This window comes from Colobus angolensis, unplaced genomic scaffold, assembly GCF_000951035.1.
Source record: "Colobus angolensis palliatus isolate OR3802 unplaced genomic scaffold, Cang.pa_1.0 Scaffold11, whole genome shotgun sequence".
In the NCBI taxonomy this organism is placed as follows: Eukaryota; Metazoa; Chordata; class Mammalia; order Primates; family Cercopithecidae; genus Colobus; species Colobus angolensis.
Genome location: NW_012112030.1, coordinates 1,392,265 through 1,407,041, shown reverse-complemented (window position 1 = coordinate 1,407,041; position 14,777 = coordinate 1,392,265). Strand labels below are relative to the sequence as shown.

Sequence of the window (14,777 nt, the reverse complement as noted above, 5' to 3'; positions counted from 1 at the left end):
TATATATATATATATATCTGCCTGTCTTAGCCTCCCAAAGTGCTGGGATTACAGGCATCAGCCAGCCACCATGTCCAGCCTTTATAATGTTTATTAGTTTTCTTTTTGAAAATATGACGAATTTTATACATGTATGTTTCTTCCCATTTCTCATATGAAAGTATGTTATGAATGATATTTTAAATTGTTCTTTCTCATCTAACAATATTTGATGGAGATTATTCTGTATCAGTGTGTAGAGATCTGCCTTATTCTTTCTTATAGCTGCATAGTACTCCATTGCATGGCAGCACTGTAGTTTTTTTCCAACAAGTCCCCTATTGGTGGACATTTGAGTCACTTCAGCCTTTTGCTATTACTAATTGCAGTAACAAACAGCCATATGCATCTGTCATTTTGTGGACTTGGCAGTGTGTCTTTGGGATGGATTCCTAGAAGTGAGATTCTGAGTCAAATGGTAAATACACATTTACTTTTGCTAAGTATTGCTAAACAATTCTTCTCCGTAGGGATGGTAACATTTTCCTGCAGGCCTTTTAATAGAACAAGGGGTCTCGTTCAATAAGTTGATTATACAGAAGCTAGAAGACTGAGAAGATACATGATAGTGCTTTCGAAATGTTTGAAGTGCTGTTATGGCATTCACAGGATGGAGACCTATTTTGCATAGCTTTGGAGGGCATACTTGGGATTAATTTCAAAACTGACATTAAGTCCCCTGATCAAACAGCTTCCTTAGCTCCTCATTCCAAGAAAAGGATGTCCGAGCATTGTTTGTGGTGTGCGTCCCAGACTTTCCACGTTTCCCTTTCAACCAACCTTTTTGATCTCTTTTCCCCGCATCTCTGCCAGAGCCTATGGTTCTTCCAAATGGGATCCCTTGTCTCTCAAACATATCCCCTGCTCTGTGTCCCAGAGTCTTTGCTTTCTATGTTCCTAGTCATCTGTGGGTACGGGGACACGCGTTCATAGCCCCTGCGCAACTCGCTTGTAAGTAGGCAGAGGGCTAGATGAGGATGGGCTCCAAGTCCAAGGACATTACTGGGTCCGGGAATGTGGGTACAGCTTCTCGGAGACATAGGAAGGAGTGAAGTGCAGTTAAGGCAGGAAGAAGTGAGACCAGGGCAGCCAGTGTGTTGTATTCAAGTCTGTGGACCGTGAAGGCCTCACGAGGGGCCACCCCTCAGAGACTGGGGATGGCTTCTCTAAGGCTGGCAGGCAGGGAAAGGAAGAGGACGAAATCTGTTTTATAAGCAGTCCTGCATATGGGTAGAGACCACATTTGGTTTTGTTTATTGCCACATTCTCAGCACCTAGAGCGGCTTCCATGTAGTAGGTGCTAACTCACCGTTTGTTTCAATGAGCGAAATGAGTTCACTCACGAAATCTTCCGTCTACAGGTGTGTGTCCACCGAAGCACCATCTACCCGGTGGGCCAGTTCTGGGAGGAGGGCTGCGACGTGTGCACCTGCACTGACATGGAGGATGCTGTGATGGGCCTCCGTGTGGTCCAGTGCTCCCAGAAGCCCTGTGAAGACAGCTGTCGGTCGGTGAGTGGGACAGAGGGGCTGGGCACACCTGGAGCCATCAGGGCGGGAAAGTAGAGGAGGGCATCTCAGGAAGGACAAGAAAGGTTCTTTGTTTTTTTTTTTTTTTTTTTTGTTTTGAGATAAGAGACTTGCTGTATCGCCCTGGCTGTAGTGCGGTGGCACAATCTCGGATCACTGCAAGCTCTGCCTCCTGGATTCCCGAGGAAGGGCAAGAAAGGTTCTTCAGTGACCTCTGGTTCCAGGCTGGGGGTGTGGAAGAGGGGAGGGGGTTAGGGCTGGGTAAGAAGAAAAAGCATGAGCAAAGGATTTCTATGTCTTCCTTCTGCAGTTCAGGCCTTAGCTAATGGTCACATCTGTTGTATGGCCTTACGTCTAAAGGACTGGTGGAGTAGGTTTGAGCAGAGACGTGGGGAGTACTAAATGCCTAGAAAAGAGGACTTGATTTCCTTTTTCTTCCACCCTCATATATCACCGTTGCCTGTCCCTAGAACAAACGTATGCTCTGAATTTTCTAGGATTGTCCTGGTTCCAGTGCACTCTGGTGTTTCCACGTAGATGTTGATTTTCAGGCCATGTTTATGATTTGAGGTACAGAAAACATGATCCCTGTTCCCCAAATCCAGTTTGTGGTGGCTGCCCCCTGAGGCTCCTTTGTGTGCTGGGGCGCCTCGTTCTTGCATGTTTAGGACTGATCAGACCCTTAAAAGGGAGCACCAGTCTCCAGAGAGGATTGTAGGGCAAATTCTGCTTGCTGGTTTAATGCGATTATTACTACATTATCAGCAGATAATGATATCAAGAGAAGAGGTGCCAGGGCGGGCAAGCACATACATCTCATGATTGTTTTGCAAATGTCAACGGCAGTGAAGACAGAGCTCCTGAAGGTGTTTTCGAGGTGAATGGTTTGATGGCAGAGGAGAGCCTGAGGACAGATCCCGAAACCCAGGCCCTTCACCTGCTGTTCTAGCTGCATTTGGGTACTGAGAGTGAGTGGAGTTGCTCAGTACCTTTGAGAGACGATGATGCTGTGGTATCCAGGTGTTCCTTTGGGAAACACTAAGCTGTAGAAACCCTTTGGTTTTCATCTCCTCTCACAGGCCACCTGAGGCCAGGGAAGTAACTTGCTGTCAAAGAGAAGTGCTGTTTACAGGTCATCTTTAGGATATTGACACCCAATATATTTCGTGTTTCAGTGGGGGAGTTTTGCTTGCAAAGAATAGAACCCATTCAGACTAACTACAGTAAGAGGGGATTTGTAGAAAAGATACAGGAGGATCTCTTAGGAAGTGTGGGATTTGTAGGTGGGCACCATGGTCCTACAGCATGTCTCTCTATTTGTCCTAAGAGCCAGTATTTCTGTCCATCTGCTCCAGCTCCTCCCTGCAGGCCAGCTTCCTCTGTGCAGAAGTTTTGCTTTCTCATACATTTTGTTTGCACACAGCTTTATCAAATCTCACTTCAACTCCACACAGCTTTTCAGATCCATGGTTCATCCTTTTCCAGTCTGACTTTAGTGGGTCTTTGTGTTTCATGGATCAGCTTCTCAAGAGCAAAGTTGACAGGCCCAGCTCAGCCCTTGGATGGGGTCCACTGTCCAGTTCATGCTCTGGTCTAGTCATCTACTGGGGGAGCTGCAGGTCCTGGGGTATAATCCTGGCTGTGTAGAAAAGCTGGGGGCAATTTCAAAAAGATGATGAGTAGGGAGGTCAGGGCAGGAGTGGAGGAGGAACCGTGTCTAGAACTCTTGACCATGTGATTGCTCTAGGGAACCCAGTGCTCTTAGAGGTTGAATGTTCATATCTTCTGGGGAGGAGAAGGGAGCCTCATGGTTTAAAATCTCAGGGGACGTGGGAGGCTGGGCTTGGATCTGTACTGTGTTGAGTGAGGTGGGAGCTTAGGTAAGTTACAGATGGTCTCAGACTTCATTCTGCAAAGAGGGTAGTTGTGTTAGCATTATTAGCTCTGCTCTGACCTCAGAGGCACTTGGGCTCATATCTCCCAGTCCATGTGTTGTCTAGGTTGTAACAGAAAAGAAAGAACAACACTACCATCATCACCCTGAAGCCACAGTCCGCAGAAACACACTTTCCCCAAGCCTTTCCGTAGTCCTCTGCTCTTGGTGTCAGAGGAGTGGCGGCAGGCAAGCAGGGGCATTGGCGGCGTCTCAGGAATGTTCCAGGTGGGCCTCAGGCGATGGCCTTGCTTCCGTGTCCATAGTGAGAGGAGGCCTCCACCTCTGTACAAGCCTTTGAGGGGATTTTCCATGAAGGCTGATGGCCATCTGACTCTTCACCCGTAGGCTCCTGAGTCAGGTTCAGTCAAGGTGTAGGAACTGTGTTCTGAGAAACCGAAGGAAGTCCATTAGATTTTATTCACTCTGTGATACTCCTCAGGAGGAAGAAGAGGGAGGGATGTTCTTCCCAGTATCAGACAGGAAACAGGACCACCCCAGGGAACGGGGTTGGCCGGAGCCCCTGTAGCTCACAGGAAGCCTGTGGACACTGGGAGGGGTCCTGACCTGAGCTAGGAGGCCGTCCTGTTAGTCTGGTTCAACCCGCAACTGCAGTGTTGCAAAAGGGTCAGTCTGATCCAGGAAGAACTCTTCAAACTGTGCTCCTCAGACCATCTCAGAGGGGACAAGTGACCAGAGCTTGGCATCTGCTACCTCCATTTCAGTTACTGCAATTGTGCTTAAAGGATCTTGCTGCTAGATAAATTCATAATTTATTGTTCAGTGCATATGTTTTCAGGTGGGTGGTTAATAGACCTACTTAGTTCCATTCTTAACTTGGGAAACCAATAAAAACAGGATGGAGAAGAGAGCCAGGAGAAGGGCCTGGGATGTGTATTTTGATACAAGATATCAAACGTAGATATAAGTGAGGGAATTTGTTGGAGGAAGGGAAAAGAAAGAATTGAAAAATAAGGTTGGACCCTGGTTGTGCAGCCAGGAAACAGGGTTGCTGTGGGGTATGGAGGGGAATCTTAGACAGATGGAAATTTGGAGGCATGGCTAAAAGTGGGTGTGAGAAGCTAGTGGGGCTATGGGAACAGGCATGTGGCCTGGGAGCCATCCATAATATTGACACTCTTTGCCCATGGTGAGAGGCAACAGGCAATGAAAATAATATGCGGATCTCGATCACTCAGCCTTCTAGAGAGGCGCGTGAGAATGACAGCAGATCCCTAAAGGTATTAATTACTGTCTTCTGTGTTCTTTGAGTCTTTGTTTCTGGCTCCCTGAGACCTTGTTTTTCTCTTTAATGCCATTTTGTATGTTCTGCTGTATCGTGGAAGGTGTGTACACAGATAGAGTCATCCTAATTTGTTGTCTCCTCCATAGTACCTAGTACATTGTAGGTGCACGGTAAATGACTTGAATTTTGGCTGATAAAATCCTGGAGACAGCTCACTGCACACTGCTGGGAGGTGGGCAGGGATGTCAGTAGGTCTCATGGAGACTGGGTGGGGTTGAGCCAAGTCTCCGGAGTGTTGAGCCCTTCCAGAGAGAGGCACATGTGTTGTGCATCTTCAGATTCTGCCCTGCTCGGGAGTGTGCTTGGGGAGCACAGCAGGCTGCCATCCACACCCGTCCCACACCTGTCCAGAAACAGCTGTGGTTACTCTTTCTCTCTCAAGGACACAGCTCCAAGGTGGAGCATAGTCCTGGATTCTTTTTTCTTGGCTCCTGGGACAAACACACTGTCATCACTTTGACTATTCTTTGTGTAGACTTTTCAGAGGAGGGTTTCAGTCTATTTTCATGATGCTTTAGCCAGATTGGAGGACCTTCTAGAGGCAAGATGGGCTGACAGATTCCCAGGATGCTGTTCTCCCTGGCATGCTTTCTGGGGAAGGTTTGTCTGTTGCTGTCTCATCTCACTTTTCTTTTGTAAAGAACACCATACCCTATAAATTACTAGGTCAATGTCAGGTAACCTCTTGGAGAAGCCCCAATCGGCACATTGGTGAGCAGTATTGGGATCCAGTGTTCGTCTTGTATGGGAGGCTAGCCCTGCGAGAGCAGAGACTGGATCCCAGTCATCTCGAGTGCTCCCCCGGGTCAGTGAGGGGCCCTAGAGTTGGCCATGATGGTAGCTGCTGCTAAGTGAACTCTGAGCTGTCTTTCATACTCCCACAGACTGGATCATGGTCTCTCTCAAAGTGGGATCTTTCAGGGAGCAGAATTGTATCTCTGCAGCGGGTGTAAGACTTCGTTTAGTGACCTAGTAGTTGCTGCTTCTTGGCATGACCCTGAGCCTGGTTGACAACAAAGACGAAAATGCGCAGACCAGCGATCACTCAGCAGAACCCCAGGGCTCAGTACGCAGGAGGCGTAGGTAAGAACCCCTATGTCTTTGCTGCTCACCTGTCCTTACTCTTTTTCTGCTTTTCCAGGGCTTCACTTATGTTCTGCATGAAGGCGAGTGCTGTGGAAGGTGCCTGCCATCTGCCTGTGAAGTGGTGACCGGCTCACCACGGGGGGACTCCCAGTCTTCCTGGAAGAGTGTAGGTCCAGGCCCCTGGGAGGGGGAGGAGGGCAGACTGGGGCCGCTCCAGGGACCAGTGTTGACCTTAGTTTCATCTCATTCCCTGCCCTTTGCTTTCCCCACTGGGCATTTCACCCAGCTGTTGGTGTTATCCAGATGTCAGCTGGGAAGACCTGCCCCTTAGGAACTAGTTAAGACTGCCTCAGGCTTCCCATTTTGTAGATTTTGGGAGAAGCCCAGGGCCCTCTCGGGGGTATTCATGCTCTCTCATTCACCTGTGAATCTGAGGTGCTGTGGCTGAGCTGGTTTTGGGATGGCCTCATCACCCCTCCGAAGTGCCACAGGCTGCAAGTACTATTCTGGACCACATTGACCCAGGCAGGGTCCCCAGACCTTTTCACTGATTTATACTGAAACCTCCCTGGTGGCCGGGCGCGGTGGCTCAAGCCTGTAATCCCAGCACTTTGGGAGGCCGAGACGGGCGGATCACGAGGTCAGGAGATCAAGACCATCCTGGCTAACACGGTGAAACCCCGTCTCTACTAAAAAAAAAAAAATACAAAAAACTAGCCGGGCGAGGTGGTGGGCGCCTGTAGTCCCAGCTACTCGGGAGGCTGAGGCAGGAGAATGGCGTAAACCCGGGAGGCGGAGCTTGCAGTGAGCTGAGATCCGGCCACTGCACTCCAGCCCGGGCGACAGAGCGAGACTCCGTCTCAAAAAAAAAAAAAAAAAAAAAAAAAAAAAGAAACCTCCCTGGTGGTTTTAGGGAGGTGGAAAACTTAACAACCCAGAAAAGGATCAGTATTTCCCACAGTCCCTCGGCTATTTCTGCAGGTCTGGCTGAAGCATCTTGCCAGCCCCCCATTGCCCCACTCTCGTCGTCTCCTGGCTGGCCCACCCCTGCCAGTCCCTTCTTGTAACACAGAGCAGTTCAGCTGTCCCCTGTGTGCTGCCAGGTGCTCTCTTAGACTCTGATGCTCATCAAGCCATTTTCTTAAAAACAGAGGATTCCGTCTATGGGGATTTTAGTCCAGATGCTAGGAGAATCACAGTTCTTTCAGTCTGGTCAGAAGGATAACGTGGGTAGTGCCAAGTCCTGGCAGCCTTGGGAGCTGGTGCTGGGAGGAGGTGAGCTGCCCGTGTGGGCCTTCCGTCTGTCTCCCTTAGTAAGACCAACGTGCTTCCCTTAGAGAGGAAGGCCAAGGGTCTGCTATCTTGTCCTGAGCCTTCTCCATCTCCTACCCAGGCCCGTTGCCTTTCTCCTCCCCAGTGATAACAGAATGAGTCACTGGGCTTTTTCAGGTGAGTTTCCACCTCCCCCTCTAGTCCGAGCTGCCTATGTGTTTCCTTCCCTGTGTTCTCCCCTCCCCACCTTTTAGTGCTTCTGCTCCCATGTGCCCTGGATGGAGGCAGGTTTTATTCCTCCTTCCCAGGGTCAAGGTACAGCTCAGATCAGTGGCTGCCCCATCCTGGAGGGGCGAAGAGCCGTTGCCTTTGTGCTCAGTATTCCTGCCCCTTTCCCCATCTCTCATTTCCCTTCAAGGCCCACCCCACCCTGCCCCTCATTGGTGTTTGCAAAACATAAGGTGACCTGGGCTTCTCTCCTCTACCTTGTCTCCATCTTAACTAAAAGACTTGGGTGATGGCAATGGTTTTGCTGCTGAACCATGTCAGGGGGCAGCGGGGGTGGTGGCGATGGGTGCTCTTAAAGGGCCGGTGGCCAAGGCTCTCAGTGAGTAAGTAATCAGAGGAGGGAGAGGTCTAGAGGGTGGAATCAGGCCTGCAGGGAGTGAGGAGTGGGAGGTGAAGAGAATGGCTGCAAGTGTTTGGCATTTTCTACACTTCATCTGGAAGGAGAAGAAATAAGCAGGCACCAGGAGAAGTAGGTCAGGGCCTGAGATGGCGACAGAGGGCACCTGGTCACATATCTGGGTGCTGGCCGACACAGGGCACTCGCGGTGACATTTTCTGGGGAAGATCCTCCTGGTGACTTTTTTGAACCATGGTCTTGGGTCCTTTCAGTGCTTTTGGCCCATGGTGACAACCTTTGAGATCAGGCTACTCGTATGCCACCCCGGACTCTTCATGGACAGATTGCAGGGCTGTCGGGGTCCCAGGCCAGCATTCTCAGGCTTCTGCCAGCTCCCTGTCTCCCCCTACCGTGGAGGCTTCTGCGAGCTCCCTGTCTCCCCCTACCGTGGAGGCTTTTCCCAGCTCCCTGTCTCCCCCTACAGTGGGAAGTGGCACCAGGCTGGGAAATGGGTTGGGCTTCCCCACTGCACCTTCCATCTGAGCGCCCACACTGCTGCTTCTCAGCCAGAGTGTCTGAGCTCAGCTCAAACCAGTGCTGAGGAAGGGAGGGTGAGTCCCCTGGGTTCTCCAAGGTGCTTGCCTGGGTGCCTCAGTCAGGTGATTTTGACCCAGACTGTTTGAGTGGCACTCACTGAGATGAGCCCTACTCATCCCCTCCATGGGCCCTACCCTGTGGTGGGACTTACAGGTTAAGCCAGGACTCACGTCTAGAGTCCAAACCAACTCCCTGAGAGAAGAGCACCTTCCCACTGGGACCATGGGCTCTAGCCCTGCCCCAGCTTGTTGGACTAATTCTGGTGCCCTTCAGGTCGGCTCCCACTGGGCCTCCCCGGAGAACCCCTGCCTCATCAATGAATGTGTCCGAGTGAAGGAGGAGGTCTTTGTACAACAAAGGAACGTCTCCTGCCCCCAGCTGGAGGTCCCTGTCTGCCCCTCGGGCTTTCAGCTGAGCTGTAAGACCTCAGCGTGCTGCCCGAGCTGTCGCTGTGGTAAGTCGTGCAGGCTGGGGCTGTGCTGGGCTGGGCTGGGCCCCACCTTTAAGCCTCTTTTTCCACCTTTGGCTCCTGAATTCTTTGCCTTTTTAGCAACTTAGGGAAATGGATAGGACCGAGATCTTCCCATCTGCTCCTACTGCTTTTATGAGAAAGCAAATAAAATGAGAAAACCATAGGAATTTCCCGAAGATCACTGCATAGCGAGACTGGCATTCGCCCCTAGGTTTCTCTGATTTGGAGACCTCCTTTGTACGCTGTGACGTTTCACCCAGGGGAAGGCGTTCAACTTGCCACCCCGACCCTGCCAACAAACAAATGGCGGCAACAGCAAAAACTAGTTCTCTCTACCATATCCTGCTCTGAATTTTATTTATTTGTTTGTTTGTTTGAGGTGGATTCTCACTCTGGAGTGAGAGGCGCCATCTCTGGATAGGCTGGAATGCAGTGGCGCTATCTTGACTCACTGAAACCTCTGCCTCCTGGGTTCAAGCGTTTTTCCTGCCTCAGCCTTCCGAATAGCTGGGATTACAGGCGTGTGCCACCACGCCTGGCAAATTTTTGTATTTGTAGTAGAGATGTGGTTTTGCTGTGTTGGCCGGGCTGGTCTTGAAATTCTGACCTCAAGTGATCCAGCCACCTCGGCCTCCCAAAGTGCTGGGATTACAGGCGCGAGCCACTGCGCCTGGCCACTGAATTCTTGAAAGTGAAAATTTCAAGAGTAGCATTTCGTTGTTTCATAAACCCAAACATCCTCCCATTTATCCCATCCCTTCAACGTAAATTCACATAAGCAAGTGCTGTCGCTTGGAGAATGGACAGGGCTCTTCTCACTGTGGGCTGCATGGGGAAGGGAGGCTGCTGTGGGCTCTGGCAGTAGGACCCCCAGTGCTGGGTTGTGGGGGGAAAGGGCCGACATACAGGAGGGAGGCCCAGCCATGGAGGAGGAGCCCCAAAGAGCAAGCAGCCTGCTTCCTGGTCTCACCGGGGGGTGTGTTGTGCCCACTCTCACTCTGCACTTTTCTCTCCCCCAGAGCCCGTGGAGGCCTGCATGCTCAATGGCACTATGATTGGGGTGAGCCGCTGCCTTCTTCTCCAGAGCAGGTGGTGGGGACAGGGAAGGGGGTACTGCGGGAAGGGTAGCAGGCAAGTCATTGTAAAGCAGAAATGAAGGAAACCAGGGAGACCTAACCCCAGCTTTCCACTGCCTGCGGGACATCCCTGGCATCCTGGAGCCCAGGCTAGGACCATCTTCCTGACTCTCGGGCCTGTCTCACACTCACTTCCTGGCCCCCACCTCAGGCACCTGTGCGTTTTTTCTGTGCACAGAGAAGCACTCTGAAGTCATTGCACATTTAGTCTGTCACCTCTGCCACTGTCTGGGCTGCCTCTTTGGCATGAAAGCTCTCACTCTTACCATCTCAGTACTGGAGGTGGGAGGACAGTAAGGCAGTGGGCCATGGGAGACAGGAGGAGCAGCAGAGCGATGGAGATGGGAGGACAGTAAGGCAGTGGGCCAGGGGAGACAGGAGGAGCAGCAGAGCGATGGCTCGTGGGAGCTATGGGTGGGTGGGCAGGAGACAGCGTATGGGAGTAGGGTGAGGGGGGGACTGGGGGATGCTGGGGTGGCCTGACCCTGGTGCCTCTCGTTCCAGCCCGGGAAGAGTGTGATGATCGACGCATGCACGACCTGCCGCTGCACCGTGCAGGTGGGGATCATCTCTGCATTCAAGCTGGAGTGCAGGAAGACCACCTGCAGTCCCTGCCCCCTGGTAAGAGGCTGGACGGGGACCGAGGGCGTGGACTGGACGCTTGTGGGACCCAGGCAGTGGGACCTCACTGGGGTCTTTAAATAAATGAATCTTTCATAATTTTCTGATTATAAACAATATTTGACAATAATGAAGAGACCGAAAGTCACCTACCCAAATTGCCTGTCTCAGAAATAATTATAATTTTGGTTTTATGAGTTGCAAATATTTTCTTCCTGAGTTTTCAAAATAAACACAACATTTGCCAGGCTTATGATAGTGTGTTTACAGTTCCGTATCCCTTTTTGTGTATTTTAAGAAGTAGCACCACCGTTCTTTGAAAATATTAAAAATTAGTCAACAAATATTAGACACCTCCTATGTGCAAGGCTCTACACAACATTCCTTTGAGTGGATGTGCCTCATGTATACAACCAAGCTATCACGGGACATTTGGGTGGTTTCAGATATTTCACCCTGTTGTTGCCAGGGCGCGCTGACGATGCTTGTTCTGAAGGCCTCCTTGAGGTGGTGCTGAGAGGTGGACTCATGGTTTCTACTTCGGCAGATGAAACGGGCGCTCCGTGGTTTCCGTTGTGACTCTTAGTTCTACCTCACTGGGAAGTTTCCAGCCCCATGGCAGCGGGGCGGGGCCTGCAGCTCAGGAGGGGCCTTGGCTGCTTCTCTGGATGTGGGGCTTCTGCTGTTTGAGAAGATGCCATTGGTCAGGGGAATGTCTTGTGAGCTAGACGCGTGACCTGTGGGGATGGCTCTTTCAGGGAGCGCAGGGAAGTGCTTGTCTCTCGGCTCTGTGAGGCCGTCGGGGGGGCCGCAGCGAGGTGGAGAGGAGCCACTTACAAGCAGGCAGCACAGTGGCCAGAGGGGCAGGGGTGGGGCCGAGAGGTCGTGCAGGTGTGTTTTACACTGTTGAGGACAAGGGACAGGTAGATAATTCTACATCTGTGTTCTTCATGGCACTTGGAGGTATCAAGCTCAAAGTGTGGGCTTAATCAAAGAAGTTTGGAGTGGATAGGTCTGTAGGAGACACAGCTGTTCTGAGAGGATGATTCAGAGACGGCATTCCTTAATTAGGAAGAAGGTAAGTATGTGGTTTTCCTTTTGCTTGTTTTTTTTAAAATCCCAGTTGATGTTTTAGGATTTGGTGCCCAGTTGTGTGCATGCATGTGTGTGCACGCGTGCGTGTGTATTGTGTAACAACCCACCTAGAACTCATCTGGGCTTCCATATGGAATGACACAATGCTGCCTGCATTCTTGTGGCATCCCTTTTTCCTGGAATGTCCACTGAAGTCCAGTCAGGGCAGCCAGGAGACAGCGGCCGGCCCGTGGAGACGGGCCCTGCAGCCTGCTCTCTGGAGGACGGGCCCGCTCTCTCCCTGCAGTGCCCTCTGGTGTTCAGAGGGAGCCACAGCTGCTTCCTCCGTGTCTGGAGAAATTCACCTTTAGAATCCAGCCTCAGATAGAGGTTTCCAAATACTCAAAAATCCATGGTCCCATTTGGCCTGTGTATTCTTCTTTTCCTCCAAAATTCTGCTGTCTCCCAGGGGAGTGCAGCCACCTCCTGTCTCTTGAGATCCCTTAGATTCCCTCTCCCTCTATGCATCTCTTAAGCCTTGCTAAAGCTGGCCTCTGCTGATCCCTTTCTAACTCAGCGTCCTCCGCTAGTCTTACTACATCTTCTGCCATGAAAGGTCTCTGGGACATCTTCTGGGGGCGGGGGTAGCTGTGGTGAATTAAGGCTGGGTAGATCGGCTTGAACTGCGCACATCGGGCTGAAATGTCAGCATTGCCCGAGATGTGAGTCTTCTGCTGCCTCCCAGGGGAGACAATGCTTGTACCTAAAGGGAGAGCAGCAGAAGGAGGTTTGCGCTGATGAGTGGTCGAGATGAGGCTTGACAGCTGACCGCTCAAGGAAAGCACGAGGAAGAGGGGTCACCCTGCCGTGGAACCCTGGAAAGGCGTCCCGGAGGAGCGCCACCCTGAGTGGACCTCGAGCAATGAACGGGTTGAATGTCGAATAGACGAAGGGCATGGTGAATGAATGACCGGGAGCCAGAAGCCAGGGTTAGAAAAGGGAAACACGAGGAGGTGGATGGGAGGGCTGCAAGCAGTCGATGAAATACATGGAGAGGGGCCGTGGAGGGTGTGCAAGGCAGTTTTAGGAGGACAATTGTGTGAGGCAAGCAGGACTAACTGGCTGCTCAGACCTAAACAAGCGAACTCGGGGGCTGGCTGGGAACTTGCTCAGCAGGAGGAGGAAGAGGCTGCTCCTGAGAAGGACGTTTCCCGCAACGATCCAGTGTTCTGGGGAAAACCCAGAAGGCAGCTCTGCCCTCTCCGTGAACGAAGGCATGTGGAACACATACCCGTAGCCAGCAGCCGCCAGGAAATCCAGCAGCGCCCAAACAAGTGCCGTTCATCGTGCGCAGCCGTGGTCTGGTCCTGCGGGGCGGCAGACGTGCTGCAGAGTGGGCGTGTCCTCTACAGTCTCTCCTCGCCTCCCTTGCCTCTTCCAAGCCCCTGCCACACCCTTAACACCGTTGCCCCCTTCTGCTTATTTTCTGCCTCCTTTCCCCTTTCTTCCAAGTCTTTCTTCCCCGTAACTGCCCTCCACCTTTGCTTTTCTTGGCCTCACTTTGCCCTCTGCCTCCTGCTGTGTGGATTTTGCCTCCCTGACTGCTGTGTCCTCACTGGCTTTTCCTCCTGCCTGCTTCTGAAGACATGTCAAGTTCATGGTTTGATTTATGAGAACAAATGGTTTAAATTAATCTCCGAGCAAGCTTACCGACTCCCAACCTTGATCTTGGGACAGGTCATCTGTCTGGGTGCTCCAAATTGACTTGGTGATTCATAATAGAAAAGCCTCAGGACCCCAGTGAATGGATCTCTGAATGGTGATCACTAAGTGTGGCAAAATGAGAAAAAGAATGACAACACAGTTGGCTTCTCACAAAACTAAATTGATTCTTTAAAAAATTCTGGGATTATGTGATTATGTTCTTTCTGTTTTTTGGGGGTACGAAGATGGAAAGGGTCAAAAGAACTTTTAATTTTTTTCTTCTAAAGAAAGCAACAGTAATAATTTTTAGGGAATGATGAGACAGTGGATGGTAGCTTGGTAGCATTTTGGTTTTATTGATTTGTTTATAGACAGAGTCTCTCTCTGTCATCCAGGCTGGAGTGCAGTGGTGTGATACCGGCTTACTGCAAGCTCTGCCTCCCGGGTTCACGCCATTCTCTCCTGCCTCAGCCTCCTGAGTAGCTGGGACTACAGGCGCCTGCCACCATGCCTGGCTAATTTTTTTTTTTTTTTTTTGTATTTTTAATAGAGACGGGGTTTCACCATGTTAGCCAGGATGGTCTCAATCTCCTGATCTCGTGATCTGCCCACCTCGGCCTCCCAAAGTGCTGAGATTACAGGCGTGAGCCACTGCGCCTGGCTGCTTTTTGTTTTTATTTTATTAAAATTGTTTAAAACATTCTTACTTTGCAAAATAAAAAGTTGCCAACCCCGTTTTTCTCCCAGTCCTGCTGTCTCGAAGCTGCTTCTTTGTCTGACGCCGATATAAATAAGGGGCTCTTACCGTATGCCACCGTCAAGTCCCTAGCTGCACTGAGCTGTGATTGCACCGCCTGCACTCCAGCCTGGGTGACAGAGCCAGACCTTGTCTCAAAAACTAAACAAAACAAGAAAACAAGTTCCTAGCTGAACTTACCTCCTCTGTGAGTGTAGGGGTGCGGATGAGGGGCCAGATGCTGGGAATACAAGAGAACAGCAGAGACACAATTTGCAACTTCCCATACTTCTCAAGGAGAAGTTTTTTCCAGCATTGTATGGGAGTTCCAGTTACTTCCTCACCAATGCTTGGTGTTGTCATGCTTTTCCATTTTAGCCATTGGGAAGTGATACCTTCTAGCATTTTTTCATTACTGCTTCTCTAATTTCAGAATCTTCGAGTAGTTTAAATTTGCATTTCTCTGTCGGCTAATGATGTAGAGCATCTTACTTACTGGTTATATCATCTTTTGTGATGTGTTTGTTCAAGCTTTTGGCCATTTTTAAATTGGGGTGTTTGCCCTTTAATGATCGATTATGATTTTTTTCTGTATTTTGGATACTAGTCCTTTATAAGGTATCTAATGAAATATTTTTTTTTTTTTT

The 14,777-nt window shown here is 50.5% G+C and overlaps 1 protein-coding gene across 1 annotated transcript in view; it reads left to right on the top strand.

The window, feature by feature from the left end:
- VWF (von Willebrand factor) overlaps positions 1-14,777 on the top strand; it is a 198,100-nt gene that overhangs the window by 161,572 nt on the left and 21,751 nt on the right. The window contains exons 41-45 of the mRNA XM_011955306.1: positions 1,401-1,550; positions 5,949-6,059; positions 8,661-8,841; positions 9,879-9,919; positions 10,500-10,616. Of these exons, the coding sequence (XP_011810696.1) occupies positions 1,401-1,550; positions 5,949-6,059; positions 8,661-8,841; positions 9,879-9,919; positions 10,500-10,616 (600 nt within the window). The remainder of the gene's footprint in view (positions 1-1,400; positions 1,551-5,948; positions 6,060-8,660; positions 8,842-9,878; positions 9,920-10,499; positions 10,617-14,777) is intronic.